The sequence below is a fragment of the Struthio camelus genome, chromosome 1 (assembly GCF_040807025.1).
Source record: "Struthio camelus isolate bStrCam1 chromosome 1, bStrCam1.hap1, whole genome shotgun sequence".
NCBI lineage: Eukaryota > Metazoa > Chordata > Aves > Struthioniformes > Struthionidae > Struthio > Struthio camelus.
In genome coordinates, this window is record NC_090942.1 from 123,523,553 (window position 1) to 123,535,842 (window position 12,290).

At 41.1% G+C, this 12,290-nt stretch overlaps 1 protein-coding gene across 5 annotated transcripts in view; it reads left to right on the forward strand.

Annotated features, from left to right (window-relative positions):
- The window catches only part of IGSF5 (immunoglobulin superfamily member 5), a 46,225-nt gene that overhangs the window by 27,889 nt on the left and 6,046 nt on the right, over nt 1–12,290 (forward strand). For 3 of the 5 annotated variants that reach the window (XM_009679488.2, XM_068914184.1, XM_068914175.1), the window contains exon 9: nt 5,344–6,903. In XM_009679488.2, coding sequence (XP_009677783.2) covers nt 5,344–5,412 — 69 coding nt within the window. In that variant the 3' untranslated portion in view covers nt 5,413–6,903. Of the gene's footprint in view, nt 1–5,343; nt 6,904–8,785; nt 8,918–12,290 lie in introns of those variants that run through there. The other 2 variants (XR_011135586.1, XR_011135590.1) reach the window with 1 other exon arrangement.

Here is a 12,290-nt window from a genome sequence, read left to right on the forward strand (position 1 = left end):
GAGATACTTGTTAGGTCTCATTGTAAAAGATGACAATGGAAAACCACTTAGGTCAGCTGTTCACCATCGAACCTCATTGAATCAGAAACTAATACAAAATGTTCACAGAAGATAAATGTTGCCTAGCAATTGCACTGATCAGTTCGTACCATGAACAAAAGATCAAAAGATTTGGCAAATCACCTTAGGGAAAATTAATACCTCAGTGAAGAAGAAGGGGGGGAGAAAGATGTGTAAGACATTTAAAAAATGATGTATATTGAACTAAATTATTGAGCTGAGGAAAAAATCATCAGCTAGTGGAAGAGGAGGCCAGGAGCATCAGTCAGGGGGTGCTGGAAGGTCTTCACTCCGATTGTATTAGCCAAGAAAAGGTCAAACGGAGAGCAGAGTTACAGGCTTCTGCTTAACTGCATATTTTGTTACCATCAGCAATGGCAGGAAGCGATCCTTGCTCCTAGTCCCAGGGCTGAGCTTCAGGCCAAATGGATGTTAGGGCCTAAGGTCCCATCCAGGGGCTGCTTCACGTGCCCTGACCTGTTACGCAGAGCTCCTTCCAAAACCCAAGTGCAGTGAATGGGATCCTTCCCCTGACTCTAGCAGATCTGGGGTCAGTCCCACAGACAGCTTAGCCCAAGCAAAGGCCATAGGGCCATTTCTGGCAGGTCCTGAGGGCCATCTGTGAGGAAGTGCATTTTTTTAAGTCTTACTGGTACAAAAGGAGGTCTAAGTCGCAGCATCTTGCAGGACTGGACAGTCTCCTACACAAGCCCGGTAATTAGTCTATTTAATATGCCATAAATGTCTCTATGATAAATCAGACTATATCATTTCTTAAATGGGAGTGATCATTTATAGTGGGCCATAGCCATCCCTGGTGTAATTCAGCTGACTTTAGCAGAGCTACATGAGGCTTGGATTTGCCACCACAGCCACACTCTTCCTCTGCAATCCAAAGTGAGTCACGGCTCCGTTAATGGGGACAGATCTATTTTTCTTCTTAACTACTCTAAATGACACTCTATAAACTAGAAATATTATTTAGTTGTGGTTGTGGTTTTATACTGGACAGAAAATGAATGATGAATTGTAGCTACATTTATTGCACTGTATATAACTACACTGACTCTGTGGATTGTTTCAAAAGAAAAATTAAGCTATCAAAATCGAATTAAAAGGCCAATAAAATAGAAATATAAAGCAATGATAGCAAATAATTTTACATTTACTGATGAAAGGTAGGATAGAGTATGTCATGTTATGATAGTCACTGGTCAGCAAATCTTGATTAAGAGGGTAATAAATATGGATGATACAGATGTAGAAAAGGCAAGGGCAACTTATAGACTGAAGTATAATTTTTCCAGCTCTCTGTGGAAAATGGGGAGGAATTAAGTTGTGTGGGTGGGATTAACCTCTCTCTGTGTGTGCATGTGTGCGTGTATAAAGAGAAGGAATTGCAAATTTGTGTGTCTATTGACAGACAAGAAAATATGCTGAAAAGTTTATAGGCAGGACTGATTTGCTATGTGAAGCAATGATGCAACTGAATTAATTTGAGGGTACCCAGAGCTTTTGGGTAGGTGTTTTCCTGTCAATGAAATGAATTTGGAGAGAAAAACAAAAAGTGAGAGAAGGGAGAAAAATAACCTTGTAAAGCAGAATACAGCTGTGCCTCCATGATTTTTTGTTACAACAGTTAGCAAAATGCGTGCTGATGCATGCAGACATAGTTGGAAGTGCTCCTACATTAATTTCAGCAGTTTGTTCTAACGCAGTTAGCCCTGGACTTTTTGGTTGGATAATAGCAAGCAAAGCCCTTAGCTTATCACACATTTCCATAGCATCAGTGTCTGAGGAGCTGCCATCTGTCAAATCAATTTAAAGATCAGAACCCTGTTTCATAATGCCAGATGTGTGTTCATCGTTCATATCACTGATGTCATATGAGATGCAAAAGTGACTACAGCTTCCTTGCAATAGCAGAAGTCTCTCTTTCATTGACTGGAGATCAGTATCCAAAATACCACTGAAGGATTCAACCCTGAAATTGGCTGATAAACATGTTATTTTACCTTCTGATCCATCCATGTATTGCTAGTTCTCTTTTTGTGGGGCTGAAGAGATGGAAGAGGTGGAAAGATTGGGCATCTTTCCCCAACCAAATCCAACAAACCATGCAAAGCTTTTGCCAGCATAATAGTCCCTTTATACTAATCCATTTAAAACATCATCCAGGGCAGGTGATAAGTCAACAGAAAGCTTTTGAAACATGTAACTGTTAAATATCTATGGTTAGCTAATGCCAAGCTGAGAGTACCAAGAGACTTAAAACTATGTAAAGAGAGGCTGATGGTATTTCTTCCCGACTGAGAGGATCATATTAGAAACATACTCCTGTAGCGCTGGGCTCTGCATGAACCATTAGAGCTGTCTTCTTTGCCTTCAACATGTAAGATGTAATGAATAATGAAACCATTTTTTCAGCCTAGGACTGACAGGACTAGTAGGGCACTGAATTAATGTGATGAAGAAGCAACTTTGAAATCAAAACCCAGCAGAGGCTCTGACAGCACTAGCATATCAGGGTTTAAATATGAAATGGCTGTTGTGGTCCCACTCTTCTGCATTTTGCATTTGAAACTGCCTTGAATTTAGGATTTTCGGTAGCATCAGAAAATGAATTCCAGGTCAGTAAGCCTGCAGCCAGCAGCCTCGATTTCAGTGAAGTTATATCAAGTTAACTGCAACCTCAATGAGGCTACGCTACTTCAGAGAAAGGTCCACATAAAATGGGCCAATACACAGCATGAATTGACTGAAATTCATGAAATTATTCATTAACTGGTATCAGAGCACAGTGAGAATAGAACAGGAGTAACCCAGGAGTAACCCAGTTGCGCTAAAGCAAGCAACTGTAAAAGATGCAGAGCCAAGGTAAACCTGCTCCGTTATGGGCACAGTCCACATCCCAGGTGGGCAACAGGAGCAAGGGCGGCTCAGCAAGGGCTTCCTCCTTTGGTGGTGAGGAGAAAGGGCATCACAGGGCAGGGACTGCCATGGCTTCTCCTTGCAGATGAGATTTTTAAGGCAAAACAAGCTTGCTTGGATTACAGCCACCCCAGTGCTGTCAGGTAGGGAAGAGTGGTACAACCTAGACCCAGCTGGTGAGAGAGTCTGCCAGCTCCCCTTTCTCAAAATCAAATGCAAATCCAAACCAAGTATTGGCTACTAATAGTTGTAAACGCTGCTTCTTATGACAGCGTTATTTGAGGCACTTTCTATTGAGTATCTCTTCCTTCAGTAAATGTGGGTGCAATACAATATTTTTGTGCAACAAATTCTTGGAAATGTTCCTACACCACTATTTTGCTAACCATGGGATTCAAGTATTTGCATATGTCAGGAAATTTCAGAGGGAGTGTTCAATGAGGTGCTCTTGAACTCCTTCTGAAACTTTCTGGTTACTCCGTATGCTAACCAGTTCAGTGCGGTTTACACTCAAAGGACAGTCCAGAGTATGTGGGAATACATGCTTAGTACAAACATAACTCTTGCCTTCAGCTTTTTCCAACTGTTATTTTTTCCATTTTATTTGTAAATCTATTATTTTTTGAAGGTAGCAGAAGTAGCAAGCATCTCAAAACCTCTGCCCTAGCGACAAAGCTTGCCTTAACAAACCTGAAATTGAAGGATCAGTAAATAAAAACAACTGTTCCACATTAATGAAGCAAATCTCATCGGATATTAATCTTACGGGTAACATAGAGCAGAGGAAACTTCTCGTGCTCTGGAAATGAATGAGTGATAACTCTGTTGAGCATCAGCAGGGTCTCTGGGCTATTGCTGAACTGCAAGAGCAGCAGAGAGATCTTGGAAAAGGTCTCTTGAGCAGAGACAGGCAATCTGGTTAATTCCCAGACCACCACTCCCCTCTGCTGAAAGAAATGGTAAATAAGGGTAAATTTAGAAAACAGCAGTATGTTCTAGCAACAAAACAGGGAAAAGAAAAAAAAGAAACAGAGTTGTGTTTAAAACAGAAGGCAGCTGTCTTATGAAGTGTTCCTAGGATAGTTATATTTATCCCATGGTTTTCCTTGAGGTGCTGGGACTCACTAAATTCCAGAGAAATAGTGTCCACATGTGTTATCTAACCTTTTCCTCTATGGCTTATTCAATGATGTATGAGTACCAGATGCATTATTTAAGATGTTAAGTACTGGAAGAACACCAAGGTAATACAGACTGTTGATCAATGCTTGAGAAACAAACCACAGGAAGTTTGGTCAATAGCCGGCAACTGAATCTTAGCTTGAGGTTGATAAAAATTTCCACTGGGAAGGACGGTGATATTTCCATTAATATCAAAGGGCTTCGGACAAGGTGGGGAAGTCGTGAGGAACACAGCAACCAGCAGACAGCCTATACTTGGAGGAAGACAAAAATCAGCATTTGGGCCAGCTGCAGCAAACTGTTTGACAATAGTGTTTCATTTAGGAAGCTATGTGAAGACACAGGATTATAGCTTTGGAAGTAATTTTCATTCCTTAGAGCTACTTTGTAATTATCTACGTGAGGTCTCACGACCAGATTTAAATATCCAAAGCATAAGTTTCTTGGATGCATCTGAGAATAAGTTTTTCTTTGTTCTTTCCTCTGCAGTTATACTTTGTAAAAGTGCATAAGTAATTGGAAATGGAAACTAATTGGACTGGAAATCCATTGCACTGAATGCAAATGAGAATAAGGTTTTCAAACCTGCCAGCCATTTGGCCTGCTCTGATCTCACTGAGGTCAGTTTGAAAACCTTCTTTGCTGTGGGCTCATGTGGGATCATGCCAATCATGGGAACTTTAAAAAGAAAGCCTGCTTTAAAGAAATACTGTGATATTGAAAAATGTCTTTGAGATACATGAAATATGCTTATTGTTGATGTTCTTAGTATGATATATTCGGAAAGGAACATCAGATGTTTAGTTTTTATTACAGCTCATCAGGTAGTTTTGTTAAGAAAACCAGAGAGAAATATCCAACATTGTCTTTTGCTTAAAAGAATACAGACTGCAGAGTACACAAGCACTTCTCAGATAGCATATGACCAATTAATGAATTCCCACAACTGCCATCACTATGTTGCGTGTGAAGGTTATGTAAGTGGTTTTTTTTCTTTTTTTTGCTGTTCCTCTTTGTATTTGGATTTTGAGTGGGTTGCTAATGATAGATTTAATTTTGGTATAATGCTTTGAGGTGAGGGGTTGGCAGGTAACCTCCTGAGGTCCCTTGCAGCCCTACTTTCCTAGGATTTTTTTAGTTCTGTAACTAACTGCTTTTATTCTCCCCTAGGTGCAGCCTCAAAGAAGTACTGATGGTCCGATCAGCCCAAAGAAAATCAGAAACGTGACACATGTTTAGGATGTACTTCTCCAGGAAAAGTCCTCTGTCAGCTGCATGTTACACGTTTGGATGGCTTCCTACAACAAAGAAAGGTCACCACCAGTTCTGTCATTTTAAGCTGCAGGTTATTTTTTGTTTATTTTTCATTAATGAAATGAAATTGCAACCTTTACCATGTAGCATATACTATCTCAGCAAAATAATGGACATGAATGACAACCTTAAATTCAGAGGCAATGAATTTCATAGGACGCTAGAATCCGTGCTTTGGGTCCCAAGGAAGCCAGCAAAACTCCTTATTGGGCAGATATCTTTGGTTATCCACAGCAAGGGCAAGGACTGTAACTGTTAGAGATTTATTAGTTCAGAAAAGCTAGTTAACAATAATACTGATTGATACAATACCTGCTGCATTTTTAAAATTTACTTTATGTACAACTGATCCTCTTAAGCTCGTAAATCAAGAACACTTTTCAATTTCTGTTTTGTAATAAAATCAAGGGAAATTTTCATCAGGGTTGTTTTGAAATTTCTAACAAAACAATCTCTGGATCAGAAAAAATTTTTTTCATTTCAATACATTCTTTTGTCAAAGTATTTTTTTAAATGATTTTCCAGCGTTAAGTAAAAAGCAATCACCCACATGCCAGAAAGTCCTGTTTTGACTGAAAGGCAAAAATCTTCAGCTGAGAAATGTGGATTCAGCAACTTCAGTTGTTGCTTGAATGCTTTATGCCTCTGTTTTATCTGTGGGCTCTGAGTTTGTCAGCCAATTGATGTGTGTCACAGAGAATGGTGGCTGGTGATATTCATGCTGCACCCTGTTGTTTTGTCAAGGATGGAGTTGACAGTGACTGTGGGAAATACAACCTGGCTAGGTAACCTATCCAGTAGAGCAGATCTGGGACCCTATACGTGCCTTCCCAAACTAAAAATAATGATTTCTAGCAGAAATGTCTTGCCTGAAATTGTATACTTCACCATAAAAATTTTCAGCTTATTAATTTTTTACACAAAGGCAAACTTCCTTCACAAAAGAGGCTGTTTTCTAGTATACTCTCCTTTCCAGCCACTCAAAGCATTCTGAAGTATCCAATGTTTTTCACATTAGTCTTTCATATGAACCTATGCATGTGCTTTTTGAGTGCTGAAAGAAGTAGAAACAGAATTACTTCTTCAGTGATATTCTGTGCAATGAAAATAAGAAATCCAAACCCTGATCTCAGGAAAAAGTTGTGTTGCATGTTCAGCATTTGGCTGCATGTTCAGCATTCTGCTGAATTTTTGCTTTTGCACTGTTGGTCGCTTTTTTTTTTTTTTTTTCTGTCAGTCTTTCAGAACAAGAGCTGAAACAAATTCATATCCTGTCATGTGCAATTATTGTTTCAAATTCTGGCGGTCTCCACTCTTTCTGTCTTGGTCGGTTAAAGCAGAGCTTTGAAATGCATTCTCATGAACTACATGGTATGTAAATAACAGTAGTGTTATATAAAAAATACAAATAATTTATACTGTGGAATATCTGTGTTCTTTCTTTGAAATAACTATGCACTGAGAGAGAAAGATCAGCCTTATTCTGGTGTAAGTATTGATATTGCTGGCATTTCCTAGTTACTAGTACAGCTCAGTGTAAATCTGTAACCTAAAAACAAACAAAAATCTGCTTTATTAGAGGAATGCCTGTTTTAACGGGAGAGGCAGGCCCAGTGTCACACTAGTCTGTGTCCCAGATATAAAAACCATGGACCTTTGACGTTCTGCATACATGCATGGTTAGCAAGCCTCCTTCTGTCAGAACAGTAACTCCGTGGTACAGAAATGAAGACTGCATCTAAGTAGTTGTTTCCCAGTAGGAAATGCTAATTCATTAAAAATGTACTTTGAAAAGGTATCAAACTATTCCATGTTGTTAAACTCAAAGCTCCTGATTTCAAGCTTAATTTTGATACTACTTGTATCATACTAGAGTAGTGAACCTAGAACTAGAGAAAACATTTTCTCCAGTTGATCTGTAATCTTCCACATGAATCAAAAAAATACTGTTTTGAAGATGAGGGCAAGAGGATAGACACTCTAAACCAAAAGAAGGATGTTGTTGTTAATGATATGGTGTCTCCTGTGCTGGGGAGGCCTCATTTAGCGTTACACGCCGTGCTACCTGGTACTTGGGGCTCCTCTGAGTGCAGTAGTAGTGCCTCCCAAATGGTTTTTTAGGCTGTGGTAGGACAAAAGCACCTCCTCACACTGCTGTCAAATGAATGAACTGATGTGAGACCCACGCTGCTGCACTGGGCCAGCAGCCGCATGCAGCCAAGTCCACCTCCGCCTCTGCATCTTGCCTGGGAGCTGGAGGTGCTCCGGCATGCCATGCTTGCCTTGGGGACCATTTGCCAACAGATAACACGCGGCAGCAATATGAATTATACCCCACTGATCGCACAGCCCACTAACTAGTACGAACGAAGGCTTTTTGCACAAAGAGGTACCACAACCATGGAAACGTGCACGTTAACCAGAGTCTGGAGCTATTTTCCTTCCTGCCAGCTACAAGAATGCATCCCACACAGCTATGGTATATTCTTAACAGAATTAGCATGAAGTCAAGAGTCCTTGAAATTTATAGTTGGGGACATTCCTATGCTTCCAAATTTATTTTCTTCAGGCATGTTATACAGCTTGTATATCATCTCCAGGACTAACAGTTAGCTATGTTTGCAAATAGAGCTCTACAAACAACAATACTTAAAATACAGAGACAATTTTTAGCACTCAGGGAATATAAAGTATGCAGGCACTTTCAGAAGACACAGTAGAATAACAAATACTGAATTTCAAGCACTTTGTGGAGACACCAATCTTTTGTAGCCGTGCATGCTGATTTATAATTATGACCTGAGAGACATTTTAGTCATCTAGAAGTATTTAGTTCTTTTGCTGCTCACAGACTGTACAAAGTTTGATAATATAAAACCATTCCATGTTTCTTTACAAAATATTCTGGTCTGAATTCCACACATGTACGTGTGGAAAAAAGACATTGCAGATATCCAGTATTCCATTCTACAGTAAAGTTTCCTGAATTTGTCCTATCAGTTTTACATTTCACAGAAATTTCAGGCTGCTTGAAGACAAAGCCACTTAAAAATGGCACTGGCTTCATGTGGAAGTTTCTTTTTGCAATAAAAAAGCACCTCACGTCCGTGTGGGCTGAGCAGAATCAATAGATGCACCGTTAGCAAAGGGTACTCACAGCATTGACTAAACATTCAGTTTCTTACTGATCTGCTTGAACTGAGCCTCTATTTTCAAATATTTATTTGGTAGAATAGATGGTATGTGGTGTTGCTAACCTAAAATACACCATTCTCAATCAAATATTTGTGCCTCCCAGTGCCGGAGATGAGGCGTCTTTGGTCACCAGCTGACCAGCCTCACTCGCGCTTTCCTCAAAAGGATCCCGTACGAGGCAGGATGGACACTGCTGCTTACCTGCTTCCGCAACAGAAACTCCTCTAAAACCACGGTATGGCCCTTTTGAAGTGTTGCCGATAACTCGTCTTATTCCCCTTCCCACCCACAGGAATAGATCTTGACAATTTAAAATGGGGCTCAACCCTCCCTCCCTGAATTTCTCTAGATCCCACACCTGCATTCCCAGAAATACAATTAAATTCACCCAGAGCCCTTATGGTAACTGTGTAAGTGAAACTAAGCAATTATTTTGTGCCACAATGATCTCCTGTGGGCAACCTACAATGGAACGCCCTCCCCCCCGCCACCCCGCCACAGCTGCCAACTGGGGAACACGTCTCACAAAATACCTTTGGCATCTTAGTCCTCCTTTTCACAGCAACCTCCAAAAACATCTTCTGAAGATGAGGCTGAGAACTGAAAGTCATAAAGCCACTTGATATGAAGAAGCACGCACTCGCTAGATGTGACTTTTCTGATTAGACTCTCCTCCTACTCACCACGAACCACTCTTGTTCCCCAGGCTATAAACTACCTGCCTCTTTTTTCCCCCTAGGTGATAAGTAGCTTAGTTTAACTTTCTCTCTGTCTCTCACTCTCCTCCCTCTTTATCATCCTTTCTTCTCCACAGCTACCAAATACCTTTTCTTTCAACAAAGGACTAATTGACACATATTTAATTAACCTCTGAGCATTTGTTCTCAGCTTGTATTTAGCTTTGAAAATTGCTGCTTCTATTTCAGACCTGAAAAAGGGCTTGCACGCCCGAAAGCTTGTTTTGTTTTTCCAGCCATACCAGTTGATCCAATAAAAAATACTATCTCTACCTGCAGACTTTGTCCTGCCTATGCACACACACTGATGCCTGTATATTTTGATCATCTCACCTCATAGGACTTTAGGAGAACACTATGCAAATTTAATATGGACTTTCTGAATTGCTATTGAGAAAAAGCGGAGCTGTAAAGAAGGGAGCGATTGCCATTGTAACAGCAACAGACAGCCAGTCACTCAGCCTCCTCTAAGCCCAAACACAACCAGTTAGAGAAAGAACATGTTAATGTTAACCTTATTTGGAAGTGAAGCTTGTCAATAAAAAGGAAATTAAACAAAATGCTGTTTGTGGAGTCAGGAACAAGAGAAACCAAGCCAGGTGCACACTAACATGTCTACATCAGGTTGCCTCAGCTAATGGAAAAATTACCTGTTTTGTTGTAAAGATGGGCTTTGATAACACTATGCACTGTCACAGTCTGTCTTACAAGTCTAAACAAAGTTTCTACCCTTTTACCATGGAGAATTAAGTTTTCCTACACCCTTTCCTCTCCGTGCTCTCCACTCTTTGGGAGGTACAACTTTGTAGTAAGTTCTTTGCGTTATCCGAGAAATCACTGTTCATTTAAGCTAGATTAGTATAGCTATTTATTCAGATGAATATGGATTCTTGCTGGCTCAGAGTAATATTACAATAGGGCATTCCTTTTTTGTTCAGAGAACTAATGTCTGGGAGCTTTCAGTGGTATTCAGCATAAGATCCTACAATAGAACTCACGTCACACAAATGTTATTTATGTTTGTTATTTTCTACTGTGGTATGATCACTCTCTCAAATGAGGGCTACCCTCAGTGCCTTTTTTCAAATCATATTCCAGCAAAACACTGTTTCTGTTTTGGGAAAAGAATGCCAACATCCCGCAAAAAAAAATTGAGTTTTTTTTTTTAGATAAGTCAAGCAGATCCATCTTAGCCCTACCTCATCTCATTAACTTCTCTTTGCTAAATGTCCATAGGCTGCTGTGACCTTGGATCAGCCCCGCTGTGCTATTGATCCCCTGAGTCCTGATAACTTTCCAGCTGGACACTGCTGCCATGGTCACAGCTCCACTCGCTTGGACCATCCGTCTCCACACCATGGGCCTCTCCCTCACAAATACCAGTGTTGCAACCGCTCATTTTAGACCTACTGTGAAAGGGCAAAAGGAGGAGTCGGGAATCAGACCTTCTGCCCCAGGGCTGACAGTCTTTCAAAGGTGGTGGCAGATTATATTTTTCTTTCCCAGTTGAGTAGTGATTCAAACGGATCTATGAGCTGCTGTGCATGTCTCACTGGAGGGCAGTGGCTCTGAGTCATTGGCGACTCTGTGTGTCCCAGGAGATGCTTTTCTTGAGATGCCATGGGTGCCAGTATATGGCCTTGGCTTGGCCTGTTGCCTTGATGATCTTGTTTATTTGCTACTTTCAGCAACCAACAAATAGGTGGCTGGTGCCTAGTCTCAAAGCTAATCTTTTACATGGCAAGAACAGAACGTGTTTCAGCACACATAAAGAATATTTGAATTATTAGAGCAAGGTATGAAAAGATCTGAGCTTAGGATTCAATGACAACCATCACTACCACTCCTACCAGGCTGTATTACCTTTTAAAGAAATTGGGACTTTTTGTAGCTTCAGTGAAGGTGACTTCAGCAGCCAGATCTCTGTACCTGTATCAGCATAAATTCCCCACCTTGACTCTAAGCTCCTAAAGGGACTGAAGCAAGAATATTTACTGATTGAGGACACTCCTCCATCCCAGGATCAAATTAGTAGCTGCTTGCTTGAAAAAATCAACACAAAGATGCTAAAGATACAAAAGATGCAAAAACTGCCTTGTCACTGTAGACCTGTCTGGTCACCTGGACTTTTGGCTGACCCTGGTCACAGTCACTGGAGCAGCTCTGCTCTTCTTTTCTCAGTCTCATGGGACCCCTTGTTGGTGAGGACCCTGCCCCTGCCTGCCCTGCTGGCACCAGCTGCTCCGAGCACACCTGCCTCATGGGGCAGCCCCACTCTTCCTGCATTGTGTGCTGCACTCGGGCCCTTTCTCAGTAGTTACCTCAGCTGCACCAAAGTCCCTGCTCTTCCGTAGACAGTTGTACGGATTCTTCAGGTTGCAAGAAAGACTATTTGGAGGACATGTTTAAAACTTGTTTTTACACACGCCAGATACTAAGCAGCTAGTGCATCTTCTGTAGTTTCCCACTGGTTGCACATTACCATAGAGAACCCCCTTCCATCCATACAGGAACAGAAATACTTGGAGATTTCAGCGCAATCCCACACCGAAGCACAAGGCACTGCATCACCCTAGGGTGATCCTGCCATGGGGGCTCTTTCTGAAGCAACCAGCATGCTGCCACTTGCCTGAATCGCTCCCCGGATGCAGATGAAAGTGTCCTTACCCACAAGGGGAAGCAGGGCAGCTGCTCACTTTGTCACTTAATGTCGGAGCACCGATCGATCATACAAGAATGCGACAAGCCATTTATCTTTATTGATCTGTGCTCACTGAACAACCAGTTTGTGTCAGTACAGAAAGGCCAGAGCCACTAACTTCCATCTCACTGTAGTACAGCCCCCAAACAGTTGCCTAAAAAACCTGCTCC